This window comes from Dromiciops gliroides, chromosome 4, assembly GCF_019393635.1.
Source record: "Dromiciops gliroides isolate mDroGli1 chromosome 4, mDroGli1.pri, whole genome shotgun sequence".
Classification (NCBI taxonomy): domain Eukaryota; kingdom Metazoa; phylum Chordata; class Mammalia; order Microbiotheria; family Microbiotheriidae; genus Dromiciops; species Dromiciops gliroides.
The window spans coordinates 10,371,444-10,383,317 of NC_057864.1; the positions used below are offsets into that span (position 1 = coordinate 10,371,444).

Consider the following 11,874-nt stretch of genomic DNA (forward strand, 5'->3'; position numbering starts at 1 on the left):
CCCTCCCACACCTCCATCTCTCAACTTCAATTCCATGGATTTCCCTGGTTGTCCCCCATTAATGAACTTTCTCCCTCCTTATCTCTGCTTTCTGCCTTGCTTCAAGCCTCAGCTGACGTTTCACCTTCTGCCAGGTGCCTTTCCCAATGCTCCAGAATCTTAGTGCCTCCCCCCTGAGACAACTGCCAATTCATCCTGTCCATATCTTGTTTGTACATGGTTGTTTTCATGTTGTCTCCCTCATTAAACTAGGAGCTCATTGAGGAAAGAGACCATTTCTTTGAATACCTGGTACTTTGCACAGTGCCTAGCCCACAGGGGGTGTTTAACACATGCTTATTAACTGACAAAATGTGTTAGAAATAGGCCAAGCCATGGTACAAGAAAGTTCCAAAGGACTCATGATGGAAAAGGCTCTCCAAATCCAGAAAAAAAAAAACCTGTGGAATATGGATGCTGATTGAACCATACTATTTCTTTTGGTTTTGGTGCCTTTTTGAAGTTTTTCCTTTTTGCTCTAATTCTTTTCTTATAGCATGACTAATGCAGAAATATGTTTAATGTTACTATATATATATATATATATATATATAACCTATATCAGGTTATCTGCTGTCTAGGGGAGGGGGAGAGAAGGGAGGGAGGGAGAAAAATTTGAAATGTGAAATCTTATAAAAACAAATGTTGAAAACTATCTCTACATGTAAGTGGAAAATAATAAAATACTTTCATTTGAAAAAAGAAATAGGCTAAGCCGATATAATAAAAATGACAATCCTACCTAAGTTATTTATTTAGTGCTATACCAATCAAACTATCCAAAAATATTGTATGTACAATACCTAGCAGATGTCACTATAGAGAGAAGTTTGGAAGAAGAGTTCCCTTTGTACCCCACCCCTTACTTTGAGGTGAGATAACAAGAATCATCATGCCTATCTCTACCCTCTGGGGATCTGCTCAGCTGGTAACCTTCTCTTTAAGTCCTTATTCCCTTTTTCCCCTCTCTCACCTTGGAAGATAAAGAAAAGCCCAAAGGTCCCTGGTAAAAAAATCATCTCTCCGTTTGGAGATAATAAAATTAGTTCCTAAGGATTTAGGTCTAGGGCAAAGGTCCCGATTCTGCATGGTTTCCTTTCTCTACAAAGTTAGAAAACTTAAAAATACAGATTATAGATAAAATTCAAAAAATGCTCCAGAAATTTGCTGGTGAATAAGCTCAGAAGGTATTCTCTCCATCATTTGAATCGAGTGTAATCAATTATCCACATTCTCCCTCCCCACCCCAACTTTCTATAGAAAAAAGCATCTACTCAGGACACAATTAAAATTATCTCATTTTTATCTAGTAAGCCCTTGTCAAAAATGCATGTTACCAGTACACAAAATTTTAAATAGCTGAGAGACTCTTAGTAATGGGTCATCCCATCATTTGCCTATGGCCATAAAACAGAAAGGAGAATGAGAAAGTGTAGCTTTAATTCAGACACTCTATGGTGCATTCTTTTAATAAGCTAAGTGGTGGGCTGCGGAAAGGCAAAGACTCCAGCCACTTCAAGACTTAGAGTCCGTCTCCTCGAAAGGGTACTCCATCTGGGGTTGCTGCTCCTGCTGCAGATCTTGCTCTCTCTCCAACTCTCTCTCTAGCTTCTTCTCTTGTATCCCTTTCCAAAGAGATATTTAAAGCTGTCTCTGTACCAGAAAATCTGCCCTCTATCTTCACTCCCTTCATAGTTTCTTCTCTTCCCACGTTGGTTAGCAATACAACTCCCATAGTCTTTAGAGACTGGGACCTTGTCACAAGGCAAATAATCCAAGGATTAATCCAATGAGTTCCCCAATCAATGGGATGAGATCCACAGAGTGTGGACTTCGATTTGAAAGAATTTCCATGGAGTTTAAGCATACCTATTGATGCTCTTCTGATTTGGCTTCAGAGACTAGGGCTAGCTACCTCCTGATGACTTTTTTTTTTTTTGACTGAGAATCAATAGCTTCTCCCACTGCTCTATAAAAAGACAATTGAGGGGCAGCTAGGTGGCGCAGTGGATAGAGCACTGGCCTTGGATTCAGGAGTACCTGAGTTCAAATTCAGCCTCAGACACTTAACACTTACTAGCTGTGTGACCCTGGGCAAGTCACTTAACCCCAATTGCCTCACTAAAAAAAAAAAAATTAAAAAAAAAAAAGACAATTGAGAGTACAAAAACTACCACACATGGGGGCCCATGGGTAGAAAAAGAACATCTTTTCTCTTTCCATTTTTTCTTCCACCTCTCTTACCTTATCTTCAAAGTCCTTTTTGAGCACTTCCATGGTCTGAGACCATTTCATATTTTTCTTGGAAGCTTTGGATGTAGGACCTTTGACTTTGTTAACTTCTTCTGAGGGTGTATTTTGATCTTCCTTGTCACCAAAGAAACTTTCTATGGTCCACAGTTTTTTCTGTCTGCTCATTTTCTTAGCCTATCTCTTGACTTTTAACTCCTTCTTAAAGTGGAGCACTGCTTCCAGGACTTACTGTACCAAGATTCAAGGGGTCCAAGGTGGTATGATTTAAGGAGAGGCACATTCTATACTCCCCTGGCCTGCACTCTGGTCTGTAAGTAACCACAGGCCTGCTTTCTCTTTAATCCGGGAACAAAATTCTGTTTCACTGTGGTTGCAAGCTCTGGCATGCCTGTGCCCCTCCCTCACCTGGGCCGCCACTTGAAACTGTTTCCTGGTTCCAAGCATGAGCAACACAACAGAGTCCCACCTCAGCACCAGTAGAGACCCTTGCAGTCTCCCCCCAGCCAACCGCTCAACCCCCTCACCAGTACGTGAGTTGAGTTCCAGAAACAGCTTCTGTCTCAGTTGATTCCAAAGCTCCAGAGGCCTGATGCTCTGGGTTTGGGTCTGGGTCTGTGTGGTGTGGCCTGGATCTGCACTCCACTCTCACCCTGGTATAACAGACCCTTCCTGCCAACCTTCTAAGCCATCTTTGGCTGGAAAATGATCTCATCCCATCCTTTTGTGGGTTCTGCTGTTCCAGGAATTGTCTTATGGCATTATTTGAAGGGATTTGGGGGAGAGCTCTGAGGAATCACTGGCTTTCTTCTGCCATCTTGGCCAAAAGATCATCTTTCCTAGGAAGATTGGTTTAGTTATGGTGCATTAGATGCAACTAACCTAGCTCATTCTCTACTTTGGGTCAAGGTCTCAAATAATTTGGTCAATAAAAAATAGAGAGATCCCACCCAAGAAGTCAAGTATGTAACTAGTGACCTGAATCTCACCAAGAAAATTGAGAAGGTATTCAGCAGCTTCCCTATCTTCAACCTGGACTTGAATGGAATACCTGTTGCATTGCACCTTCAACTCTGGCTCAGGTAAAATGGCAGATCAAGAACTCAGATTTCCCAGGAAAGTAAAGTGGGAGTCAGCTTCTTCAACTCACCAGTAAGACATCCAGCATTTGAAATTGTGCCATAGGGTAAATCATAGCCAGCCAGTGGGGAGAGCTCAAAGAGTCATCATCCAGAACCAGCTTGAGATGGTCACGGACCAGTAGCTTGTGGTTGTTTTGGGTGTGTCTTAGGGTGTCTCTTTCTTCTCTTTCAGAGACCTTTCCAAGCAACTCTAAATATCTGTTTGTCCAAAAGATGACCAAAAATCTGTGACAATGTGCTTTAAAATTTTTAGTATGTTTGTTATTCTTATTAATTGTTACTATTACTACTACAAGCATTTACACAGTGCTTTGAAGTTTACAAAGCACTTTATCTGCACTTCCTCCCTTAATTTTCCCAACAACACCATGAGGTCAGTACTATGGATATTATTATCACCCTGAGGAAAGATTTGGGTGGGTCACCCAGAAAGTGACCATAGTTTGTAAAGTTGTCAAGGATCACAGAATCACAGAATCATAGATTTATAGCTTGAAAGGACCTTAGAAGAGAATGTCTAGTCTGACCCCCTCTTCTTACACATGAAGAAACTGAGGCTGAGAAGTATTAAGTGACTTGACCACAGTCACACAGGGAGCAAGCATCAAAAGAAAAATTCATACCCAGGTAATTTGCCTCCAAACCCATTTTTCTTTTCTATTACCCCATAGTGCTGCATGGCTGAGGTTGCTTTGGTGAAATGTCCTTCCAAATTTTTCATGATCCCCACATTCATTTATGTGACCCACTAGGGTCTAGGACAGGGCAGCTAGGTGGTAGAGTGGACAGAGTGCTGGGCCTGAAGACAGGAAAACTCATCTTTCCGAGTTCAAATCTGGCTGCAGATAGTTACTAACTATATGACATTGGGCAAGTCACTTAACCCTGTTTGTCCAAGTTTTCTCATCTGTAAAATGAACCTGAGAAGGCAATGACAAACTATGCCAGTATCTCTTGCCCAGAAAACCCCAAATGGGGTCATGAAGAATTGGACATGACTGAAATGACTAACCAACAACATGGTCTAGGACACCAAGAATCCAAATAGGTAACAATTCAATAATCTAGTACCAAAGAAGGGTAATCACCAGCCTCTCATGTGCTCACTCAGCATCCTCTTACCCACTTTTCTTTTTTTTTTGTACCCACTTTTTAGTATGCTCCAGTAGAAGAGATACACTAGCCAAGGCACAGGATTGCAGCATAATAAAACTCTCTCTACTCTCCCCCCTTTCCTGAGTTCTGTGGAATAGAAAAAGGCAAATGCTTGCACAGACTGAGTCAGTAGAACAGCACCCTGAGAACTGAAGAACAAAGAGAATGATTGAGTGATAGAAAGGTGCGGGAATGCAAATACCCAGAAGTAAAGGATAATATGGAAGATGAGCAAAAAAGCAAAAACCTTGAAATAAAACACGATCCCAGTACAAGTAAAACACACTGATCTAAAAGACACGGTGCATAGAGACAACTTAGGTATTATAGGTCTCCCAGAAGAATATGAGAAGTTAAAAAACCCAAACACGAGGCAAGAAATAATGCAAGAAAACTTCCCAGAATTTCTGAATGTAGAAAACAAGGCATCAGTCCAAAGAATCCACAAATCAACTGAGGCAGAACCCTGTATTGCAAACTCCAAGATGCATAGTGGTTAAATTGAACAATCCCACTGACAAACAACAAATCCTACAAGTAATCAGGAGGAACATTTCCAAAGATAAAGGAAAGGAATTTCACGCAACACAACACAATTATTCTTCACCTATCACAAACAATAGTAAGGAATGGAATGTTTTCTGAAAAGCATAGGAACTCAAGATGCAACCCGAGATAAACTGTTAATGGGGGAAAATAGATGGATGTTCAATAAAAGAAGACATCTGAAACATCCCTAAAAAGAAAACCATACCTGAAGTAATTATTTGATTTTCAAATACTTTAAATAACCTTTACAAGAAAGGTAAAATAGAGCAACCAAAGATGAAAACAACAAAATAACAGAAATCATCAAAAGCTTTCTTTCTAAATGCACCCAAGGAAACATGGGTGAGAGCAGAAGTCAGACAGAAATGATTGTGGAGAAACAAGCCCCAAACATCATTTTTATTAATGTGTGCAGAATCAGGGAATGCATAAAAGGGGGAAAGGGAGGAGGAAGATAGAGGGGAATATATGATGTACCCTAATAAACTCAAAGGTGTAAGGGGCTAAAATTCTAGCTATACTGTCTAAAATATCTAATGAGTGGTCACCAATAAATTATAAGCTTTAGCAAGAGTTTAGACTTTTAAGCATTTATTAAGGAGAATAAGAATTTGGTGAAGAGAGAGAAAGAGGCCTAGATTCAGCTCTCTATCTCAGGGAGCTACAGTTCTGCTCCACTCTCCATGAGAGTCCTGGCAAAAGAGAGTGAGAGCACCAGCCTCGCCCCCTCTTCCTCCCACAAGCAAACCTCACTTCCTGACACCAAAGAAAAGCCACGTCTTGCCCTCAGGCGCCTTCTCTTCATGGCAGAGCTTTCCTACAGTAAGTCTCCAGCAGGTGGCATCATTTCAATCGTTACAAAGGTTAACAATGAAGGTAATAAAATGCAATACATACTTATTAAGTACCTACTATGTTCTAGACACTGTGGTAAGTACTAGGGATATAATTAATATAAAGAAAAACAGATCCTGCCCTGAAAGAGCTGGCAATCTAATGAGAGAAGACAGCACAGAAAAGGAGGCAAGAAAGGAAGAGTGATATCTTGCTCTATGGAGTTGATATCAGTCAGAGCAGCAGATGCAGAGTGAAGAGACCTGAGGGTCCAATTTCTTCCCTCTATAAACAAAGGCATTTGGATGAATTTAGTCCTCCAGCCTCCAGTCCTCCAATTAAAGGAGACAGGAGGCTGAGGGAGGTGGTTTCAGTCAAGGCTTTAGTTAACAGCATGTTAATGTGATTGGAAGTGATGAGCTTCTTTTTGTGAGGGCTAAGAATTGGAAACCAAAGGGATGTCCATCAATTGGGGAATGTCTAAACGAACTGTGGTATATGATAGTAATGGAATATTGTTGTGCTATAAGAAATGACAAGCAGGATGATTTCAGAAAAACCTAGAAAGACTTGTATGAACTGATGTGTGGTAAAGTAAACAGAACCAGAAGAATGTTGTGCACAAAGACAGCAATATTGTTTGATGAAGAACTGTGAATGACTATTATTCTCAGCAATACAATGATCCAAGACAATCCCAAAGGACTACTGATGAAGTATACTATCCACCTCCAGTGAAAGAACTGATATTGATTGAACACAGACTGAAGCATGCTATTTTTCACTTTCTTTTTTCTTTTATTTGAGTCAAAATGACTAATGTGGAAATGTTTTACATAATTGCACATGTATAACCTGTATCTGATTGCTTACCACCTCAGGGAGGGAGGAGGGGTGTGAAGGAGGGAGAAATAGAATTTAGAACTCAAAACTTTAAATAAAAAATGTTTATTTTTTAAAAGGAAGTGATGAACTTATTCCAGGCAGAGCAACAGATGGAAAATGGAAAATAAGTATAAATTTCTCATGAATGGGGCAGTGGATGGCCCAGCCTGAAGTCAGGAAGACCTGAATTCAAATCCAGTCTCAGACATTTACTAGTTGTGGGGCCCTGTGAAAGTCATTTAAGCTCTGTTTGCTCGGTTTCTTCATCTGCAAAGTGAGAATAACAGTACCACTTACCTCCAGGGTTATAGTGAAGATGAAATGATATAATAAGTATAAAGCACTTAGCACAATGCCTGACACATAGTAAACACTATACAAATATTAGCTATTATTGTTAGAAAATATATATTGTTAGAGCAATGGACAAAGGAAGACATTGAAAGAGGGTAAAGAAAGGGAGAAATCCTGTTTTAGTGATAGCAAGAGTTACCACTGATGAATGTTTCTATGGGAGAAGAGACATTTTCTAGAATGGGGGATAGGGACCTTATCATGAATATAATTTGCAGGGATTTCGTGCTTAGTGGATTATTCATCCTGCCACAGGATAAGGGGAAGCAGAGTTCTTAGGGGCCTCTGACACCCAGAAGAGCAGATTTCAAGGCAAATGGAAAGAAATAACCACGAGAATAGTAAATGTTAATAATAAATTGCACAGGGCAGCTGGATGGCACAGTGGATAAATCACTGGCCCTGGATTCAGGAGGACCTGAGTTCAAATCCAGTCTCAGACACTTGATACTTATTAGCTGTGTGACCCTGAACAAGTCACTTAACCCTCATTGCCCCATGTAATAATAATAATAATAATAATAATAATAATAATAATTTTTAAATTGCACAGTCACAAAGAGGACAATTTGTACCATGGGGAAATGTCCTCTCTATCACAAATAGGTGTTTATATTTCTAAGAAGAAAGGTGCAACAGAAAAGGTGGGAAAAAGGTCCCAGGGGTAAAGGGATCAATGGATCAATAACATAGAAACTGTATAGAGGAAGAAATAGGAACCTTAGAAGTTTTCATTCCATGAGGAATAAAGACTAAAGAAGAATTAAAAATATAAGGGCTATGAATCAGAATGAAAGTCTAGAATAGGTATAAAGGGAAGATAAACAATGAAATGAAGACAATGAAATTCTTTTAAGAAAAGTACACAAACATAAAAATTGGTGTTGGGGTTGGGTACCATTCCTACCCCTGTGGTCCTTTTTTTATTTTAAGAAAATCACTTTTGGAGCAGCTATTCTCACTGCTGGGGCATTCAACCCCAGCCCCCTGTGCTTCCTCTGCTGCTGCCTGGGCAGGAGAAAGAGGTCACAGCACCTGCAATTATTAAACATTAATTCAATTTTTTTTTTGGTGAGGCAATTGGGGTTAAGTGACTTGCCTAGGGTCACACAGCTAGTGAGTGTTAAGTGTCTGAGGTCGGATTTGAACTCAGGTCCTCCTGACTCCAGGGCCGTTGCTCTATCCACTGTGCCATCTAGCTGCCGCTACATTAATTCAATTTTAAAAATAAAGAAAAGGACACAGAAATATTTTTTAAAATTTAAACTTATTAACAGTAAGTTGAAGGTGAGGAGAAGGAGGAGGATTTTCTGTAATTACTTAACTGAGGACAAAAGGGAGGAAGAATGAAGTAATTAGATAAAAGCAAGAAAAAAACTTGAATGTTAAACAAAACTACAAAAAGACATAGACAATAACACAATAATGGGAGATTCTAGTGTCCTACTCTCTGTTTTAGATAAATCTAAGATCAACTTTAAAAGAAACTATAGGATTAAATAAATTTCTGAAGAAGCTAGAGCTAAAAGACTTATGGAAACTGGGAGTGGGACTGCTGAAGAATATACCTATTTCTCAGCATTCCATGGAATTTTTAGTAAAAATCACCATGCATTAGGACATAGAAATATTGAAAACAAATATAAAAATCCCTTTACAGGTAATAATGCAATAAAAATAGTAATGTAGCTATTAATAGTTTGAATTTCTTCCTCAGAGAAATTCTGGTTCAAATTCTTTGACCATTTATCAATTGGGGAATGGTTCTTATTCTTATAAATTTGAATCATTTCCCTATATTTCATAGAAATGAAAGCTTCATTGACATACTGCAAAGATTTTTCCCATTTATTTGCTTCTCTTCTTCATATGATTATCACAATTGATACACAAAAAAACTTTTAAGATTGGAGTGGATTGGTTTCGGGTTAGATTGGAGTAGAGTGGATTTGAGTGGAATAGAGTAGATTGGAGTGGAGTGGAATAGTGTGGAGTGGGGTGGATGAAAGGGTGGTAAGCTGTAGGGAAAAATAAGTGAATGGATGGGCTTTCTCTAGGTCTTCTTCCCTATGATCCTTTGTACTTACTATCATTATTATCTTAATTATTGGCTTTTTAGAAGGCAAATAAACATGGTTTAAATTCGGATATGTGGATCCTGTGAGCTACACATTAATTTTAATCATTTCTCCTTCAGATGCAAACCCTTTAGTCACCGAGCAATCATTAGTGAATCTCTCATTACCTCTTTTTTATTTTTTTAATTTTTTTTTTTTGCAGGGCAGTGGGGGTTAAGTGACTTGCCCAGGGTCACACAGCTAGTAAGTGTTAAGTGTCTGAGGCCGGATTTGAACTCAGGTACTCCTGAATCCAGGGCCGGTGCTTTAACCACTGTGCCATCTAGCTGCCCCCTCTCATTACCTCTTAATACAAGCTTCGCTGTTTCTCAAGTTTGCTTCAATTGTCTCAGTCTGTTCCAGATGAATACTTCCATCTAATACAGGAAAGGACCAGCTGTTCTTGGATTTTCTACTTTTAGAGCCAGAAGGAATAGAAATGTCGTGTATGAGGTGAGGCATTCCCCTAAACTGTGTGATATACAGAATGTGGGAATTCTTCATGACTGAAGTCTTGTTTTGTCTCTGAGCCATCAGGCTACACATGTGAGCTCTTGCTAGTCTTGGAAACAGGTGGATATTAACATCTAAGAAAGGCTTCCTCATGAGAATATACATCCACATCATACCTGTGGGAAGTCACAAGAAATAACCCTTTAATATGGTATTTACTCGGTTACGTGGGAACTTACAATGGTGGGAACCATACTCTTTGACATGGGAGCAGGTTTGGTGGGGCTGACTCATCCAAAGAATAGGCAGGCTCACATCAAATCTTGTCAAATAGATTTATTAGGAAAGTGTAATACATGGCCAGGAGAGAGGCATGATGGAGATTGTCTCTCGGAATGGGAGGAGAGTTGACCTTTTATACAGTTTCAGACAAAGAAGGCTTCATGCCAGAAGCTAACTGGGGGAAAGGAAGAGTGCAACTGAGCAGGGAAGAGAAGAAGAGGGAGTGAGGAGAGACAGGGGAGATGGAATTTCAGAGGGGGTGTCAGAAAGACAAGCCAGTCCCATGGGTACTGTAGAACTGCAGTTTCCTGACAGCAGAAGTAAATCATCTGAGAGATAACAACCATTTAGTGTTGCAATATAAAATCACTCATTTCATTTTCACCTAAATCCAGTTTGCAGGTATACACCCAAGGGGGAAGTCACACAAAATGTTTTTCTCCTTGTCCTTTATTATGGTGGGATGGGCTAAACTGCACTGAGAGAAGAGCACACCTGCATCTAAGTGGATGCCCCCCAAAATACCCCCACGACCTAGTATTTCTGAAGTTAGGATGTCTTGTGACCTTAGAGAAACAAGAATCTAAATATAGTCTTGGCTAGTCTGACCTCAGATTGTGGGGACCTGCCCAATGAAACTGAGGCTCCTGACAGAGGAGAGAGTACAGTGCACATTCCATCCCGGGAATCCAACAGTCAAATGAGCATCCCACCTACCTGTACTTCTCCTGGGTTTTGGGCACCATAATGACATGGGAGCTGGTTCAGGGGCTGGCTCATCAAAAAAAAATTGGCAGGCTCACAGCAAATCTTGTAAAATAGAAAGATTTATTAGGAAAGAGGAATAAATGACCAGAAGAGAGTCATGATGGATAGTGTCTATCTGAATGGAAAGGAGAGTTGACTTTTTACACAGTTTCAGACAAAGAAGGTTTCGTGACAGAATTGAGATTGCAAAATCACCCAGGAGAGGGCATTGGGTGGAGATGTTCAGGGGTCAAGTAATGTACACATCTTGCTGGCATGCAAGTATGGAACTCTCATATCATCTGTGTTCCTTGCAGACCTTGATATGCTTATTGGTTTTTACATCATAGATAGAAATGTCTCTAAATAGCCTGGGGTCCGCATGACCCCTGGTCTTGGCAACATCACATCCCTGAGGTGTGAAATGGATTATTTTTCATTTCTGAAATCTTTGGTTTCAGTGTCTACAGTTTAAGTTAAAGTTTTCATGTCTGCTAAAGTTTAAGGTCTCTAAGGTTATTTGGGTCTCACATTCCACCACACTTTGACTCAAAGATCCTATCTCTTGGCAAAAAGAAACTCCTGAGATATACTGAAAGATTTATATCAATACCTTATGCACTGGCAAAAGGAAATCAATGTCAAAGTCATTGACTGAGAAATGGCTGAACAAGTTATTTACATGAATGTGATGCAATATTACTATGGTGGCTCTTGAAATTAAAAGGAATGGCTGGCCATCAATTTGAGAACTAACTGAACAAATTAAAAATGAAAGAAACATGTGAATTTAAAGGAATACTATTGTGCCATTAGAGAAGATTTCAGACAAATTACAAATATGCAAAGTAAAGTGAACAGAAGCAGGAGGTTAATTTATACAACTATGACACTGTAAAAGAAAATAATTTTGAAAGAATTAGAATTCTGATCAACTACAATTCCAGGAAGCATAATAATCCATGTTGCCCACATCCTGACACAGACGTGATAAATCTATGATGAAGAATGAAACATATTTCTGGACATTTCCAATGTGGAAATTTGTTTTGTTTGTATATATTTTT

At 39.5% G+C, this 11,874-nt stretch overlaps 1 protein-coding gene across 1 annotated transcript in view; it reads right to left on the bottom strand.

The window, feature by feature from the left end:
* The window catches only part of LOC122752950 (biotin-dependent 3-methylcrotonyl-coenzyme A carboxylase beta1 subunit-like), a 37,036-nt gene extending 27,087 nt beyond the window's left edge, over positions 1-9,949 (bottom strand). The window contains 3 exon segments of the mRNA XM_043999964.1: positions 3,440-3,511; positions 3,514-3,629; positions 9,630-9,949. Of these exon segments, the coding sequence (XP_043855899.1) occupies positions 3,440-3,511; positions 3,514-3,629; positions 9,630-9,949 (508 nt within the window).
* Positions 9,950-11,874: the final 1,925 nt, after the last annotated feature.